The 18,526-nt window shown below is 39.2% G+C and overlaps 1 protein-coding gene across 1 annotated transcript in view; it reads left to right on the plus strand.

Moving 5' to 3' along the window:
• Window positions 1-289: 289 nt before the first annotated feature.
• The window catches only part of LOC129247794 (homeobox protein aristaless), a 49,616-nt gene continuing 31,379 nt past the window's right edge, over window positions 290-18,526 (plus strand). Inside the window, exon 1 of the mRNA XM_054887105.1 lies at window positions 290-718. Within this exon, the coding sequence (XP_054743080.1) occupies window positions 441-718 (278 nt within the window). The 5' untranslated portion in view covers window positions 290-440. The remainder of the gene's footprint in view (window positions 719-18,526) is intronic.

Below are 18,526 nucleotides of genomic sequence, written 5' to 3' on the forward strand. Positions count from 1 at the left end.
ATTAAGTTGTAGCTATGTATTGTCCACACGTTTCCGTTGAAATCCAACTTATTTATGGTGATTAGGTTCTATTACGCATTTAGCTACAGTGCAAATAGCCAGTGGATACCAGGCATAAGTGCACGTGCACGAGAAATTCAGGCTTAAAATTGCTTCCACATAACTAAGTATTTAAGTACAAAAATATCCAACTAATGCAGCAAAGTATTTACTTTAATTTCTCTTTACAGACTAATAATAAAACAGTGCCAGCAGCGCTACGTACAACAGAGAGGGAGGAAGAGGGAGAGTGAGTGATAGTGGGAAAAATTCGTTAATCGATTATCTCTGAGGAGCCCAGTAACACACACGAGTTCGGAGAAAATAAAATCATTCTCAACCTAATTCCCCTCACGCCCGGCACGCCCGTTTACGGTCTCACCATTGCGCCCATCTGGATTATGGGCATATCCGAGGAAGTCAAGCTGGACGACCTACCGCAAGAAGCCAAACTAGCACATCAGGATGCTATGCCTGATCGTTCGGCCTCCTGCATTGTGACCACCGGTGCTAGTGGCGGCACGAATAGCCCTATTTCGGATGCGAACAGCGATGGTGACTTAGATGATTATGCGCCGAAGCGAAAGCAACGTCGATATCGCACCACATTCACCAGTTTCCAGCTGGAAGAGTTGGAGAAGGCGTTTTCGCGCACGCACTATCCGGATGTTTTTACGAGGTGAGCACCAGAAAACTTTAGATATTTATTTCAATACTAATTGAACGTGCAGAGGTTTGTATTTATTAAGTGAGGTGGCAGACGCTGCTATACAAATTTCGCTTGCGATCAGCTGTTCGACAGCTGTACGAGCTTTTCTTTTCTTTCGAAAGCACTACCTCTCGCTTCTGTAAATAAATCATTATAGCTTAAATTTTTTCTCATTACAGTTCGTTATTTTTTTTTGTTTTTTACCAGAAATTGAAACTTCTGAGTGGGCATGTACAGCCCGCGAAAAAATTACAGGTCCTCATAATGTTGAACATTTATTTTTTAGTTCAAACAACTTTTTTATAAAAATATAGTTCATTCTTTACTAATGGTCATATTAATACAAGTTTCAAACTTTGTGCGAGATTTATAAAAATTTGAAAAAATTTTAATCAGAATTAAAAAAAATGCTATTTTATAGCCCACGGAATTTGGTGCAACGAAAAACAAGTCAATCAAAATTTTCATTGCTCAAAAAATTCCTTGATTTGTCATCATTTTTCCCCTGACGGTGTTGCCTATTTCCTCCATACAACAAGAAAAATTTCGCGGATTTGTTATATGGCGAAAATGCCCAGTATCATCTAAGGAAAACATGAACCATATTTTTATAAAAAAGTTATTAGAACTAAAAAATATATATTCAACATTTTTTGAACCTGTATTTTTTTCTAGAAACTTCAAACTTGCGCTTTATTATACTAAATTTAATGACCTATAAAACTGAGCACCCATTTTTTTTTAATTCTTATTACAGGGTTTGATTGAAAAGTAATGAGCCTTATTTTTTTAAGCAGTTCTTTAAACCTTTTGGCTTATACAACTAATATTCTTCAAAATAGGACCCTTGAGCGTCAATACACCGCTGGTAGCGGTCCTTCCACTGCAGGAAACATTTTTTAAACTCATCGGATCGCCTCGATGGAGTCGAAACGCCTCTCCTTCAGCTTTCTTTTCAGGCGCGGGAACAAGAAGAAGTCCGGAGAGGACAGGTCTGGGCTGTAGGGAAGGTGGGGAAGCACCGGAACCCCCATCTTGGACAATGCAGAGATGCAGAGGAAGGCTGTGTGCGCCGGCGCATTGTCGTATAACCAATGTGGCACACACTTTGCGTATTTCAAGTTTTCCGGTCACGATTTCCCACACATTGTAATAAGTTAAATTTAACTCTTCACTCATCTCACTTAGACTAGCTCGACGGTCAATGTTCAAAAATTTACAAATCCGGTTCACATCTTCGTCTGTTTGCGTCGTCGAAGGTCTTCCAGATCGCTGTTCGTCTTCGACGTTCTCCCGGCCTTCCTTGAACGACTTGTGCCACCACTTTACATGGGCACTGGACAGAGATTGGTCCCCGTAGGCCTCCTTGAGTAGCGCAATGGTTTCGGTACCCGTTTTGTTTAGCTTTACGCAAAATTTGATCGAGTAATGTTGCTCCAACGATCGCTGCATTTTCGCCACTGCAAAATCCTAAAACACTTTTAAAACAGTTTTCACGCGCGGAGCGATGTTGACTGCACCGCTGTTGCCAGCGAACTGGGACTGGTTTCTAGTGTAAGGGGAAGGTCCAACGATCATTTTCTCCCACCAGCCGATTCGGTTGATCGCTTGGCAGACGCTCCGCGCGGAAGGCTCATTACTTTTCAACCAAACCCTGTAAAACTTTTGAAATTTCGGTGAGATTTTGTTCACACGTTTTTAATTTTTGATTTGAGATTTGGATTTACAAACATCAGTTTTTATTAGACAATGAGCTACACTTTTATAAACAGCTAATAAAAATTAGAGCAAACACAAGCACAAATAGTCAAAGCTGGTCCATATGTTGATGTGCTATATTTTTTACGCAGGCCGTATTGGCCCTATAAAGCAAAAAGATTTCCATGATGACTCTCTGAATAAAAGTTTCTGTACGGATTTCATTCTCGAAAAGAGGGTCGCTACTGATTACTGATACCAGCTTTGTGTTCGCTCTAGTAATACGAGGTGTGTTCAAGAAGTATCGCGAATTTTGAATTTTCCCAGGGTGCGTATATTCGAGTTTCGATTTTTTTGTGGCGGTATGTTGGTACTCACTCATGCCGACGAGTTCGGCCATTTTGAATGTTCAGTTAATTGTTGACAGTTGCTTTGCTTGCACGTGTTTCGGCTCATCTTCGATTTTTACCTATTCAAAAAGATGGATCAAAGAATCTGTATCAAATTTTGTGTGAAAAACGAAATTAAGTGCGCGGATGCATTCCGAATGTTGACTGTGTCATACAGAGAAGCTACTTTGGACCAAAGCAACGTTTATCGGTGGAACGAAATGTTCTCAGAACGAAGACGAAAAAATTGATGAAGTGAAGGAAGGTATTGGCCAAGCGTCGAATCACCATTAGAGAAGCTGCTGAGGGCCTAGACATATCGATTGGCTCGTGCCATTCGATTTTTTTCAATGATTTGGGCATGATACGGGTCGTCGCAAAATTCGTACCAAAACTGCTCAATTTCGACCAAAAGCAGCATCACATGAACATTGCTAATGAGATGTTGGACTCTGTCCGCGACGACTCAAAAATTTGCTCCAGAGGGTCATATTTGGTGACGAATCGTGGTTTTAAGGTTATGACGTGGAAACCAAAGCGCAATCATCTCAATGGAAGCTGCCGCACGAACCAAGACCGAAAAAAGCGCACCAAGTTCGGTCGAATGTAAAAGTTTTGCTTACCGTTTTCTTCGATTGCAGGGGCGTTGTGCATCATGAGTTCGAGCCACAGGGTAAAAAGGTCAAAAAGGAATAATACCTGCAAGTTATGCGCAATTTGCGCGAAGCAATCCGCCAGCAATGCCCGGATTTGTGGAAGAATAAAAATTGACTCTTGCATCACGATTACGCCCCTGCTCACACATCGTTGCTTGTGCGCGACTTTTTGGCCGAAAACAACACACTAATGGCGCCACAGCCACCGTACTCACCAGATCTGACCCCCTGTGACTTTTTCTTGTTCCCGAAACTGATGAGGCCCATGAAAGGACGACGCTACGCTACGATTGACGAGATAAAGACGGCATCGAAGTAGGAGCTGAACAAGATAAAAAAATGATTTTTTAAAGAGCTTCGGAGAGTGGAAAAAACTTTGGCACAATGTCTAATGATATTAACGTTGACAGATCAACCATCGGTAACTTTTGCACGCGATGAGAATGGTCCAGAAAGCAGGTAACCGGCTGCCACATCAATTGAAGGTTATCGGAGGGGGATATCGGGAGACGTTTGGTGCTGTGTGAGATGCTTCTTGAAGGGCAGAAAAGAAAAGGTTTCCTGCATCGATGAAAAATGGATCTATTATGAAAACCCTAATCGTCGAAAATATTGGAGCCTGTCAGGTGAACCAGGTCCGTCGACAGCGAAAAAAAAAAATTCATGCTTCCAAGGTTTTGTTGTGTAATTGGTGGGGTCAGAAGGGTGTCACTTATTATGAACTCCTTAAACCATCTGAAACCATCACTGGCGATCGCTACTGACTGCAGCTAATGCGTTTTAATCGAGCTCTCAGAGAAAAGCAGCCATAATGCGTCGATAGACATGGCAAACTGATTTTGCTGCATTATAACGCCAGGCCACACGTTGCTAAATCGGTCCAGAAAGATTTAGACGGACTGAATTGGGAAATCTTGCCCCACCCGCCGTATTCCTCAGACATTGCACCTTCGGATTACCATCCGTTCCGATCAACGCAGTCAGCCTTTATTGGTGAGCGGTTCATTTCTTACGAGAGCAACGCAACCTTTCTCAATGAATGGATCAAGTCAAAAGAGCTCGAATTTTTCGTGAAAGGAAGCTGCTTGAAAGATGGAGTAAAGTTATAGCTCCCAATGGCACATACTTCACGTAATATCATGAATTATTGAATTATTTAAATAATTCGTAGCTTTGGCTAAGAAAAGACGGAAACTTATTCCCATACCCAATATTTAATGAACTGAGTCATTAACACACTTAGCTACCCCCATTAACCGACCCATTCCAAATAGGAACAGAGCCAAATTTAGCGAATTAAATTAATTAATTCATATTTGCTTAATGGAATTGCGATAATTTGAAACCAGTTCATAACAGTCACTTAAATGCTTGAATGCTTAAAAATATGTTTTGACAATGGCAATTAGCGAAGTGCAAAAAAAAAACAAATGTAATGCGAGTTAGAAGCCCAGCTCCAAGTAAAACCGGATTCGCTATGCCCAATGCATTATTGGTGAGTTACTTCACGAAAAAGGTCTAACTTTTTAGTGAACTAAAAATATTTTAAAATAAATTTCGGACATGAAACCTGTGTGCGGCACTCAATACTCGACGATGGTCAGAAAACTCTGGGCTTACATTTGTTGTAAAATCTACCTTTAAATAGCCCAATATTTCGTAATAGCTTAACTTTTTTAACCCAAGTATTGCCCTCCTACCGCTCGGTCTTTCTTGTGTCGGAGACAAAATTTTTAAACAAAGCAGCAATAACGGATTATAATAACAATAATAATATACCCTTAACCTCTTCCCACCCATTTCACTAGACACGCGCAATCGGCTAGACACACAAATGATTTTTTATTTTGGTGCTGAGTCATAAAATACCAGAATTGTTTAAGCGACAAGATCTGCAGAAAGAATTCATGAGCTAAATAACAGCTAACGATGAATAATTTTATCGTTATTCATATTGAAACGTCCATTTATAAACAATGGAAAACGCGTGAAATACAATAAAAGTGTTGGAATTAAAAAAACATTACCTTAAAAAATAAAATTAAAATCTGGGCATAAATAACGATCAGATTATTTTCGTTCAGAATTTGCTTAACGTACAAATTTCAAAAGAGAAGTGCCAAAGTGTCATGAGGGAACAATTAAGTTGACTTCTACTAGAAGAAGGAGGGGTAGAATTAAGCCTGCGGGTGGCTTAATTAAAAATATTTGACCTACATTTTATGACTATGACTACACTTTTTCCAACTGTAACACATGGGTTGAAAGAGCCCGGGCCTGACACATAGATGGCACTAGTTTTATTGCATTCACCTCTTTCTTAGTTAGTACTAACCTTAAAAAGACAGCTATTAAAATTTCATGAAATTGTATTCATTCGTTCGTGAGTTATTAAGCTAAGAGTGACGCTACTTTTCTTATTTTCAAAAGAATGGATCAAAAAGAATTTCGTGTTTTAATTTTACTTAGCTTCTTGATGGGGAAAAATACCGTTCAAGCGAAGCAATGGCTTCAGCGGTATTATCGGAACTCCGCTTCATCATAAACAACAATAAAACGATGGTTTTCTGACTTCAAACGTGGTCGTAGAGACATCGATGCACAATGCAGTGTGCGTCCAAATGAGGCGGCAACACCAGAAAACATCAAAAAAGTTCCCAAAATCATTTTGAATGATCGAAAATGAAGTTGCTTGAGTTAGGTGACATTGTAAAGATATCAAAAGAATGTTTTGGCTTTGATTGCAAGAGCACTTGACTATGAGAAAGCTCCGTGCAAAGTGCGTGCCGCGTTTGCTCACTGTTGACCAAAAACAAGAATGTATTGATGATTCTGAGCAATGGAAAAACTACATGAATTGAACTTCGAGTTCCTACCACATCCACCGTATTCGCCAGATTTAGCTCCCAGCGACTACTGGCTGTTCGCAGATTTAAAAAAAACGGCTCGCCCGTAAGAAATTTCGCTCGAATGAAGAGGTTACCGCTGAAACTGAGGCCCATTTTGAGGCAAAAGATAAATCGTTCTACAAAAGTGGGATTGAAATTTTTGAGTTTCGCTGAAATGATTGCATTGTTCTGGATGGATATTACATCGATGAATAAAGCTAATTTAAACAAACAAAAAGAGGTATTTTCGTTGCTAGCTCCGGGACTTTTCAGTCCATGTGTTATATTAGAAAAACGCAAATACATATATTGCTGATAATCCAAATGTATTTCGGCTACCGTAGACCTATCATGACCACCATTCGGGAGTACGTAGATTTGAGCCCCCGAGTATGACAAAGCCGAATAATAGAAAAAGTTTTTTCTAATAACGGCCACCCCTCGGCATATAATGGCAAATCTCGAAGTATATAGGGTTTTCCAATAAGAGGTGTTATTAGAGGTCTTTTCCAAATGTCAGTAAAATATCAATGGTTTCGTTGCTTGTGTGGGACGTAGCACCACCTTGTTGAAAATAAACGTTGTCCAGATCTATACCATCCAATTCCACCCATAAAAAATCGTTAATCATCTCTCAATAGCGCAGTCCATTCACAGTAGCTGTTGCTCCATTTTCGAAAAAGTAAGGTTCAATGACTCCACCGGACCATAAACCTCACCAAACAGTCACGCGTTGAGGATAGAGAGGCTTTTTAACAATAACTCTTGAATCTTCTGAGCCCTAGATCCGACAATTGTGCTTGTTGACGAAGCCACCAAGGTGGAAATGGGCCTCATCACTCAAGATGATTTTTCGATGGAATTTCGGATCATTTTCATGCATTTCAACGACCCAATCAGCAAAGACACGACGTTGTTGATGATCGGCCGGCTTGAGCTCATGTGTTAACTGGACTTTATAGGCCTTAATACCCAAATCTTTATGCAAAATACGGTGTAATGACGTTTGTGGAATGCCTAATTCCAAAGAACGACGAGAAATGGACAAACCTGAGTTTTTTTCAATACTTTCGGTTACAGCAGCAATATTTTCGGCTGTACTTGAGCGACGTGCACGGGTTTTATTCTTCACATCACTAACTTGTCCCGTTAGCTCGAATTTTTTCACGACCCAAAAATGTTCGAGTTTTCGAACCGTCTCTGCCAAATTTTCACCATTTTTATAGTAAACTAGCTTTAACCCGCGGTCCCGCTTGCGTAGGAGTAGTTTTGAGGGATTTCGGATTAGTATATAAAAGAATTACAAACAACAATTTCATAGAAACAAATTTTTTATTAATAACCATAATATTACAATACCCGGCATCCGCTGCTATGCCTCGTTGAATAAAATAAAAACAACCAATCAGAAAAATATCAAGCAAAATTATTTTTATTAATTTTCTATCTCGAACCTTGAACAGCTTATGAGGATTATGAAGTCTAGAGTGTGCTATAAATAGTGGGAAATAGGAAAAACTAAGATTTTTTAGATTAAATTTAAGCAAATATTCGATTAATAGTGACGAATGAGAGTGGTGGCGCGGCCTGGGGGCTGTGGGAAGGGAGTCCCATCATAAAAACATGCCTATAACCTTCATTGGGTGAAAATATGAATGTATAAAAATTTTTACGTCATTTGGTGCTGTCGTTTCCTAATGATGTGCGGACAACGTATAATTTCAATGCGTTGTTTAAGCGTGTATCGTTCCATTTTTATTAATGGCATAGTTTCAACTTGCCAAGTATAAAAAAATTACAGCCTGAAAAGTGACATCTACCGAAATAGCGGCCATTCAAAATAACACCAGTTATTGGAAAACCCTTTATTCCAGATATGGAAAGGCTCCTCATATAAAACCATTAGCCGTTCGGAATCGGTTTAAACCTGTAGTTCTCCCCATTTCTAGAACAACATCAAAACGTACGCCACAAATAGGAGGAGGAGCTCAGCCAATCACCCAAACAAAAGTGTACACGCCAATCATTTATTTTATTTTGACGTGATAACGTCTTATAATTCGATTTAGCCGGCTGCACGCACGAAAAAATGTGTCGTTACCTTGCTCATTTGTCGTTACCTTGCTCATTGCCGTTACCTTGAATGAACTGCAAGCGAAAGCGCGGAACGAACGACAAAGCAAACAAAGCAAACGAAAGGCAACGTTCGACATCTTGCTCTCTCCTACTTAAGTGAGCGTATATATGTATGTATATGCGCATATGTACATATATAAATTCACGTATTTGTATTTGCATATGCCTTCTTATTGATTATTATTAATTTTATTTACTTCAAGAATTTAAAATAAAACCAAGTTTGTTAATAATACCTGTTGTTTTAATGTTATTATTATTATTTTTTTTATTATATATGAAGGAAAAAATGTATGGTAATATTTACCATATACCTTATAAGATATAATATGTTTTATACTAATATATGTATATAAACATGCATATACATATACAATTTCGCGCAATTTTCAAAAAGACCAAATCTATATGTAAAGATGCATACAACTCATATGGACATATCAAATATACGAATCTATTCCGTACGCAAGCAAATGTAAGCTAATGTGCTTGAACTGCAAGCGAGAGCGCGGAACGAACGACAAAGAGCACAATCGGCCCCCGCGTTCGGCAACGTTCGACATCTGGCTCTGTCCTACTTGAGTGAGCATATATATGTATGTATATGTGCATATGTAGGTATATAAATTTACATACTTGTATTTGCATATGCCTTCTTGCTGTGTGCATGGTAATGAACCATTTCTCTGTTGAGAATAGGACGATGATAGAAAAAGTAGGAAATGAAAGGGAGTGTTTCGAGTGTAAAGTGTCTTGAAAAAGGCAAATCGATGATGGTGCCTCTTAGTGTTGTTGACTTATTAACATCTGATGCACAATCGAAATTGAAGATAAATGTGTAAATGTAACTTGACCTATTCCATTGCAATTCCATTTACCTCCTCCTCTATATCCATACAAATTATCTATCAAACAAATAAAATTAAAATTTTGTTTTGAAAATTGCAACCATTCCATCAATATTTTCTTATGACGTTGTCACGTTAAACTATCGTCAGTAAACCGACTTTACAGACAACCTCTTTTTTTATTTCAGAAAAAAGCTGTTGAATTTCCGAAAAGTAAAAATTTATTTCAGAAAATCCCAATACCTATGAAATAGCTGAAACGTATTTGTATTTTTTCGTAATTTTCTGAAATGCATTTGCGTTTTTCTTCAAATTTATTTTTATGATTTAAAAATTTACTCTTTCATCTGTGGTCAACATTTTCAAATTGGAAAGATCAAATAACAGTTATTATTGGCATCTGATTGTTAGCCACGTGTCCAATTAAAACAAAAAAAATTAAAAAACAGAAATAAATGAGAAATGAAAACTTAAAAATTGTGTATCAAAAAAGTAAACGTAATCAAGTGAACTAAACTCAATAAAAATGTCACTTCTGCGTTCTTTAATGCTGCGTTTGTTTTGACCCATTTCACGATTACAAGTGACCAAGCCATGTTAACACATTAAAATGGCATAAAAACTTTATCACCAAGTAAGAGGCAAAAGATGTGAATGCATTCGAAGTAAGATCAACAATTTTTTAATGGATAAGAAAAAACAAGGCAGCTGACAGCATATGCCTTAAGCAGCATAATCTTGTCACTAATAAGATAATCTGTGCGCGATTAGCATCAAACAACAACACACACAGAAACACAACAAAATACAATATTTAAATTGAAGAGATTTAAAATATTTCAATTTCATGCCTGCCTACACATTTCATTAAGAAATCGTCGTCGATTCGATCAGCCGAAAAAGTGATGTTCTCTAAATTAAGTATGAAACCAATTTAACACAAAAAAAGAAGAAAGAAAAACAACAACAAGGCAAAAAACAGCAACAAAAAAGTAAAAAACCCCAAACCATGAAAAACGATGAGAGTGTGGGGAAGAATAACAACAAACAATGTATACGACAATGTATTTTTAATTAATAAAATCGACTATAAAATTAAGCACAAAGGAACAAGAAAGCTTAGCAGCAGCAGAAGCAGCAACAGCGTGAACGTCGTGAGCAAGGGAAGGTGTTGGATTGGCAATGAAGCAAACGAAAAAACACAAACAGAAATCGATTTTCGGCTATTTATGCATTTTTATGTAAATCATTAGTATTTTTTTCACGTCAGCCTGCATACAGTTAAAGCCAAATAGCTTGAAAGCGGATACAAAAATGCTGCAATCAAGCAAGAAATAAACGAAATATTTTATTATGTACTAACAACTAAGTCATCAAAGTTGGGAATGCGCTGACGGCAACAAGTGTGTAGGTGTATCTAACGAGAAGATCTTTTAAATGAAACAACGCTATTTAGAAGAGCGAAAACCAGTTAGTAGCAACACATTAAGATTTTAATAGATACAAGCATCTTATTATCTTCAACGGGCAATACGCATTTACATATGAACATCCACTTATAAATGAATTTCTTAACGAGTCATGTGAGGACCAGGTGTGAAGCGGAAAAATGGCTCAGAATGCGTCAGAAAAACCATCACGATCGAGTATCACTGGCTAAGCTGCAAGAGTTCGTGAAACAAATTCAAACATGCCAAATTAGATTTCATAGTAAGAAGAGGAGTACGGCCCCTTGAGAAATGCAACCGGTCATATATTTACTTACGCAGGTATTCTTCATTTCTAAAGGAATGCTTGTCCTAATAAGTAGAAATTCCTCAGGTGCCCACTCCCCTCCCACCTGGAGTAGAAACTTAATAATGACACAAAGAAAGACGCTGTTAAATCTTAATTAAACTAATTATGGATCGACGGATGTGTTTTAAGAATACATAGAAACAGAGGTGTTTGATTTTGAAATTCAAAGAAATATGCTATTTTTTAATATAAATGATCAGATGTTTATTTCATTCGTTGATACTGGAAAATAACATCGCCGTTGATACTGGAAAATAACATCAGGCAAATTAGCACCACGACCACGCTTACAGGACAATATCCTTTTCATGAAATTTTCCATAACCGAATTGCAAAGTGGCTGCCCTATGTCCTCGATAGTCTCACGAATTCCATCTTTCGGGTCTTGAATCGACCCTGGGCTGTTGGCGTAGACCTTCCCTTTCACGTGGCCCCAAAGAAAAAAGTCACAAGGTGTTAAATCACAAGATCTCGGTGGCCAATTGTGATCACCTCTTCGAAAGATAACACGGTCCGGAAGCTTTTCCCGTAAAAGATCAATGATTTCGTTGCTTGTGTGGGACGTAGCGCCACCTTGTTGAAAATAAACGTTGTCCAGATCAGTACCATCCAATTCCGGCCATAAAAAATTGTTAATCATCTCCCGATAGCGCAATCCATTCACCAATAATAATTGCTATTGGAAAACACTTTAGTACATCGCAGTAGAAAGATGGCGTGCTGAATTTAAACGTGGTCGTACAAGTCTTGAAGACGATACAAGTCGCGGACGTTCAAAAACAAAATACAGGAAATTCGTATTTAACAATCCTCAATTGACTGAAAGAGATTTAGTAGAAGCCCTAGGCATCTTACTGGGCAGTGTAAGCAATATTTTGACTGAAGTATTGGGTTTCAGAAAGCTGTGTGCACAATGGACCCCGCATTCGCTAAGAATGGAACAAAAACACGTTCGAATGCGACTTTCTCAGCAGCATTTAGGGCGTTTTCGAAAGGGTGGTGTGAACCTGGTTCTTTGGCCCCGAAATGAGTTCGTGTCGGGAAATCGGCCTAGAAGGTGTTAGTATCAGTTTTTTGGGATGTGAGAGGAATTTGACATTGGCTAAAATCCTTGAATTAAAGTTCGAATTGTTGGAGCATCCACCGTGTTCACCAAATTTGGCCCCTAACGACTTGCATCTGTTTCCAGACCCAAAAAAATACATGCTTGGAAAGCGTTTTTCACCAAATGATGAGGCAGATAACAGCAGTGGAAGCGCATTTTGCAGCCCTGCCAGATTCTCACTTCAGCGATGGAATTCATAAATTGGAATCGCGTTGAAACAAATGTATTGAAGTTCCAAAGAGACTATACTGAATTATAAAGTGCATTTCAAACCATGCAAATGCGCTATTCCTATTGAACCGCAAAACTTATTGAACAACCTAGTACACGTGCTGGTTCTTTGTGACGTTATCCCTATTTGGACGTCGTCTTCTTTATACAACTACATCTAAGACTCACCTAAGCCTTACAAAGAAAACAGGTGCCGCTTATAAAACTGAAGTATTTTAGCTTCGCACGAGATGCCCTGTCCTTTTTGGGTGCAAATACCATCCGTACCTTACATAGTTCACTCGTTAGAAATGCGAAGTAGGTTTATTTTTGATTTATAGATTTTCGTAAGCAGCATTCAAAATATCTACGTTTGTAGCTGCTAACAGTTTCGTAGAAATATTTCGTCTACTCACGGAGATTTGAAGGGTTTGAAGGCCTAGACGACTCATACCAACCGTTTATGGCTTGTGATGCTTTATATAAAGTTAAGAGCCAAAAGGCTTTTTGAAATTGAAGATACTACGCTAACTTTCTCAGTACACACCGGTAGATGAGTGCTCATGAACGAGTATTTAAATGCAAATATCGCATTATTTTTTTTTTTGCTTTTTATTTCTGAGCGGATGGGTGATCTTACATAGATACCGTCTACATAGATGCCATGTAGGATTCATAGTGCAAACATTTGAGACCACGCTCAGGTCAGTATTATTGAATTGGACGTGCGAAAGAGTACACCTGTGTGCTAAGCCCTCAACTCCGTCACTTCCACCACTCTCCCCGTGGAACTGCTTCAACGTACTACTTCGCAGGGTTGGTTAGCTTTGAATACTCGTATAGCTTCGTCAGTTTCTACAGGCTATCGCCTCTCATTTTCGCAATGTATCTAATGTAACTTTTTGAATCCTAGTAACATACGCAGCTACCTCCTGCCACTTTTCTTCTGACTCCAATTTGAACTCAACTACGTCGGTTGCATTTGGAAGTCTTCTTTGGGCCACAATGTGTGGGCAGTAGAAATTGACATGTTCCGCGTCTTCTTCTGCATTGATGCACACAGGGCAGTAGGGGCTATTATCGTGCTCAAACCTATGCAAAGTCCCGGGCCTAGCAAAGAAAACACGTCGCTGGGAGCTAAATCTGGCGAATTCGGTGGATGTGGTAGGAATTCGAAGTTCAATTCCTGTAGTTTTGCATTGCTCAGAATCATCAACACATTCTTGTTTTTGGTCAACAGTGAGCAAACGTGGCACCCACTTTGCACGGAGCTTTCTCATAGTCAAATGCACTTGCAATCAAAGCCAAAACATTCTTTTGATATCTTTACGATGTCAGCTAACTAACGTAACTTCACTTTTCGTACATTCAAAACGATTTTGTGGACTTTTTTGATTTTTTCTGGTGTTGCCGCCTCATTTGGACGTCCACTGCATTGTGCATCGGTGTCTCTACGACCCCGTTTGAGGTCAGCAAACCATCGTTTTATTGTTGTTTCTGATGGACTGGTATCCCCATAACAAATTGCAAGCAATGGCTTCGCTTGAACGGTGTATTTACCATCAAGAAGCTGTATAAAATTAAAACACGAAACTCTTTTTGGTCCATTCTTTGGAAAATAAGAAAAGTAGCGTCACACTTAGCTTAATAACCCACGAACTAATGAATAGAATACCATCAAATTTTAACAGCTATGTTTTTAAGGTTAGTACTAACTAAGAAAGAGGTGAATGCAATAAAACTAGTGCCATCTATGTGTTAGGCCCGGGTCTTTTCAACCCATCTGTTATTTTCTGAATCCCCCGTGTCCAGATAAGAACTGCGTCACGTAGAATAGCGAACTTTGTTGGCATTTCTGTTTAGTAAGACTTGACAAGACATCATGAATCGTTTAACGCCACAACAACGCATCAAATTGTGAAAACTTACTTTGAAAAAAAAAAAAAAAAATCTGTTCGCAAAGTTCATAAAACACTGGCGGCATCATCAGTGATTATTTCTTTCGAAGTGAGGAAGAAGCTGCCGTTTCAGTGAACAGCGAGCACTATCGAGCCATGTTAACTGAATTTTTATTTCCAAAAATTGATCAGCTAAACACAAACGACATTGGGTACCAACATCCCGCTATTAAGTACCCTACATTACGATGAGCGGCGAAGCCCACATAAGAATCCGCTTGACGCTCTGAAGGCACCCTGATGTGAAATAAGTAAAAATTATTATTCGAAAACGAAAAATGTTAAAAATCAATTTGATTTAATTTGTTATATAAACACCACACATTTGGCAACATTTTACAGCGACACAAACAATGTTGCATGCCGCCACACATAACCGTGTTTCACGCAGCCTAATAGCGGCGGCACTACAGGAAAAGTGTAAGTATACAATAAACGGCGCTATTAAAAGGCGATCTTGAGCCGCTTGGGCCAGGAGCCAGTTTTTGCGAGTGCAGCGAGTTGTGTGCAAGTGCAGCCGGTAACATGAGAATGAAAACCATAACAACAACAACAGCAACAACAACTATTGTACAATGCTGGTAATGATGATAATTTGCTTAATGGATTTCCATGTTTTCTGTAATTGAATTTATTTTAATTAAATTTTAAAATTGCGTTGACTGGCGACGGTGGCGGTGGTGCGGTGGCGACGACGGCGGCAACTTTAGTTGCATTGTTACTTTTTGTTGTGTACGAACCAGCAAATTGACGCATTAACCGTTGTTTCAGCGCTTTAAAGCACATCAGTCAGCCAGTCAGTCAGTCAGGCAGTCAGTCGCGTAACCAAAGGATAATGGATGCCTTCGTTGCATTGCTTTGGTTCGCCGGTTTGTTTGGTTATTGTGCGTTCAATTGTTGTGTGTGGGTTTTACGGCATTACGCTGCTGTTTTGCCGTTGGCCTTAGGCCCAACGACGGCCACATCGACACATCGCCACAGCCACGGTCAGAGAGTGGCTGGAAGTGTGTAATTTTATGCGCTCGCGCAAACATTAATTGATTATAATTTCATCAGATCCGGTTGCATGGCAGCCGAGTGTGTGTGTGTGTGTCGGTGTTAGTGTAAGTGGGCGAGTGTGGCGCAAAGAGTCAGATTTGACGGCGGTTTATGGATGCAATGATTTGGTGATGCACAGCTGACGCAACAGGGCGTTGAGGAGGAGATAGTCACTGTGCAGAGTCAGTAAATGGCAGTGATGCACTCACCTATGCAAGCACATACAAACACATATGCGCATTTAGTTACGTGTGTGTATGTGTGCACGAGTGCATTCAATGCAGTTTTAGGTGTTTCTGTGTGCGTGCGCGCACTTGTTATTGCTATGCGAATTTTTCACTCGTCACGATCATTAGCAGGTGTTTGCCAGCGTCGTTAATAAATATTTTGACCACCACTAGCGGCCAAACTTGCCACCTCACAATTTGCCACAATTGATTGTGCGGCAGTAAAAAAATTCGTTTGCTTACGCTTGCCTCAACACAAAAGTCTGACAACAAGTAACAGCAGGGGCCACCTTTTGGCTTCTGGTACGCCTCCTTTTTATTGATGCTTTCGGCAATTTCGAATTTTCACTGCCTCGCACATTTCTTTTGCACTCCCATCTTTTTCTCAATTTGCTACTTTCCAACCTTCTACTGCATTGCCGGTTTTATGCGTTCGTCGTTAAGTGTCGTTTCTTGTCGCTGGCCAATTTTTTATTGATTGCACGCAATTTGTCACTGGGTCAGCAAATTAATCACCGCGTCTGCGGCTGCTGTTCGTGGCGTAAATTTACGAAATTTGAAAATAATTTGTGTGCAATTTTGTGTTAATCACCCGAATTTGCATTGCAATTACGCGTGCCTGGGTGGGTCCGAAAATTATTGTAATTACTTGCGATAATGCATACCTGGTTTTATTATTAAAAACAATCAAAACGTTGCATGCAGCTTGGAAGAAGTGTGCGAATATTATTTTTTAATGATATTTTGATGCGAAATTCCAAGCAGCCGCTGCTGGTCTTGCCGATAAGGAGCTGAATGATGGGACGGGCAGAAAGGAGGTGTGTTCGAACTGCCGCCGCCTGCTGGTGAAATGGGCAGTGTTTATTGAATGATTCCTAGTAATTATTTCCGTAAATGGTTTCCATTTCAGTTTCTTTAACAATGGAGTAGCTGTGCAAATCTATGCAGTGAAATTTCATATCGGAAACTCTATGCAATTACCAGACACAGTAGGTGTCTTTCCATCGGTTGTCTTTGAAAAACTGTTCTAGCCCTGTGGCGAGCAGCCAGGCAACCATAGCGCTTGCTAGCTCAGCTAGCAATGGTAAATTTGTTTATGCATTCCTTTCAATTTATTATAGGCATATCTATAAACAGACTGGTAGAGCCCGACACATGTTATCCTGCCACACACCGCCTTTTATGTAGGTCGCATTTTTTTTTTATAGATCATTTTTTACTGGTTTCACTATTGTCAGATATTTGATGCATTTGAAATGCAAATGACTTGATATCGAACTTAACAAAATATTGTGATTTCGGAGATTAACATAGAAGAACTTAGTGGTATGGGCTTTCTAGACATATGTAAATTCCATCATCAGTCTTCTTTAACAGAAAATCTGTGTGTTATACGCATGACGTAGCTAACTTACTTGCTGTTTTTTTTTTTTAAATCGAACAAAATTTCTGAGAAGAAGAACTTAGTACTGTTCTCCAAGAAGTGCAAGATTCCGAACTGGACCCCAACTAGCCTGGATAACATCACACTACAGGTTAAGACATATACTAAGTGATACCTCGGAGTAATGTTGGATAGCAAACGAAAGTGGAAGCTCAATGAGGAAGAAAAAACGAAAAGCACTTATTGCCTTATACGCCTACCGTAAATGGTCAATAAGGAAGACGGTTATCTTCACGACTTTCGCATTGGATTTACACATCGCACTGGATTTACAATAATGCTCAATGGCATTCTAGTATAGTGGACAAGTTAGAACAATAAGACATACACTAACAAATTGGAGAAAATACAAAGAGTTGCATACCTGTGTATAACGGGTGCAATGCGCACCACTTCTACGGCAGCACAAGACAAGACACTTGACCTTCACCCAATAGACTTAGTAGCAAAAAGTTCGGCAAAGAAGTCTGAACTTAGGCCATTGACAACTAGTTCAAAAGTCTTATGGCCACAGCCGGATATGCAGAGGTTGAACCGCTAACTCGGAGTGCGTTATTCCTCAAGCTAATTCAGCAGGGAACCAAAGGTAGTATTAGAAAATAACGCATGCCGAAAGGGACAAATTTCAACACATACACACAGAAGGCTCCAAATGGAAGCGGGTGTTTGAGCCGCAGTATTCTGTTCAGATATGAACAATCATGCAAATTACTGGACTACTGCACTGTACTCCAAGCCAGTGGCGTAGATAGGGGGGGGATCAAGGGGATCAATCCCCCCCATGAGAAATTGAAACAAAAATTTTTGAAAAATTGTACTTATACATATATATGCGTCCATTTCTCGAAATGCCTTCAACCTTTTTGCAGTATGACATCATTTAAACCACTTTACAATGAGAAAGAAAAAATCTTTTTATAATAGTTTTGAATTTGAACACAATGGAATTCCCGCGCCTAAACGGGCTTACCAATTGAAAGGCATGAAATGGCGCTGTCATCGATAACTTATCGACGATAAGGACGTATTGAAGTTCGATAATCGAACATAGAGTCAATATTGCGGATTTATAACCTATTCCATAATCACGTTTGCATTGTTATTTGTTTATCATCTCATGATGGAAAGATTTTTAGTGGCAAGAACACCCTTTGCTAAGAATAGCGAAAATGAAGAAAATGCAGAATTATCTGCTGAAACGACTGCGAAGAAACTTCGTCGTGAATCGTCAGGCAGTGAAAATACAGTCAAAGATTTTGGCCAGATCCAAGTGTATGCTACTTGGGAAGTTTATATATATATTTATGTCATTAATTATATGATGTTCAAATTTACAGGTGCTGCTCTTGCTAGTGGTAGAAAATCTTCAAAATTTTGAATTGGA

The sequence above is a fragment of the Anastrepha obliqua genome, chromosome 5, assembly GCF_027943255.1.
Source record: "Anastrepha obliqua isolate idAnaObli1 chromosome 5, idAnaObli1_1.0, whole genome shotgun sequence".
NCBI lineage: Eukaryota > Metazoa > Arthropoda > Insecta > Diptera > Tephritidae > Anastrepha > Anastrepha obliqua.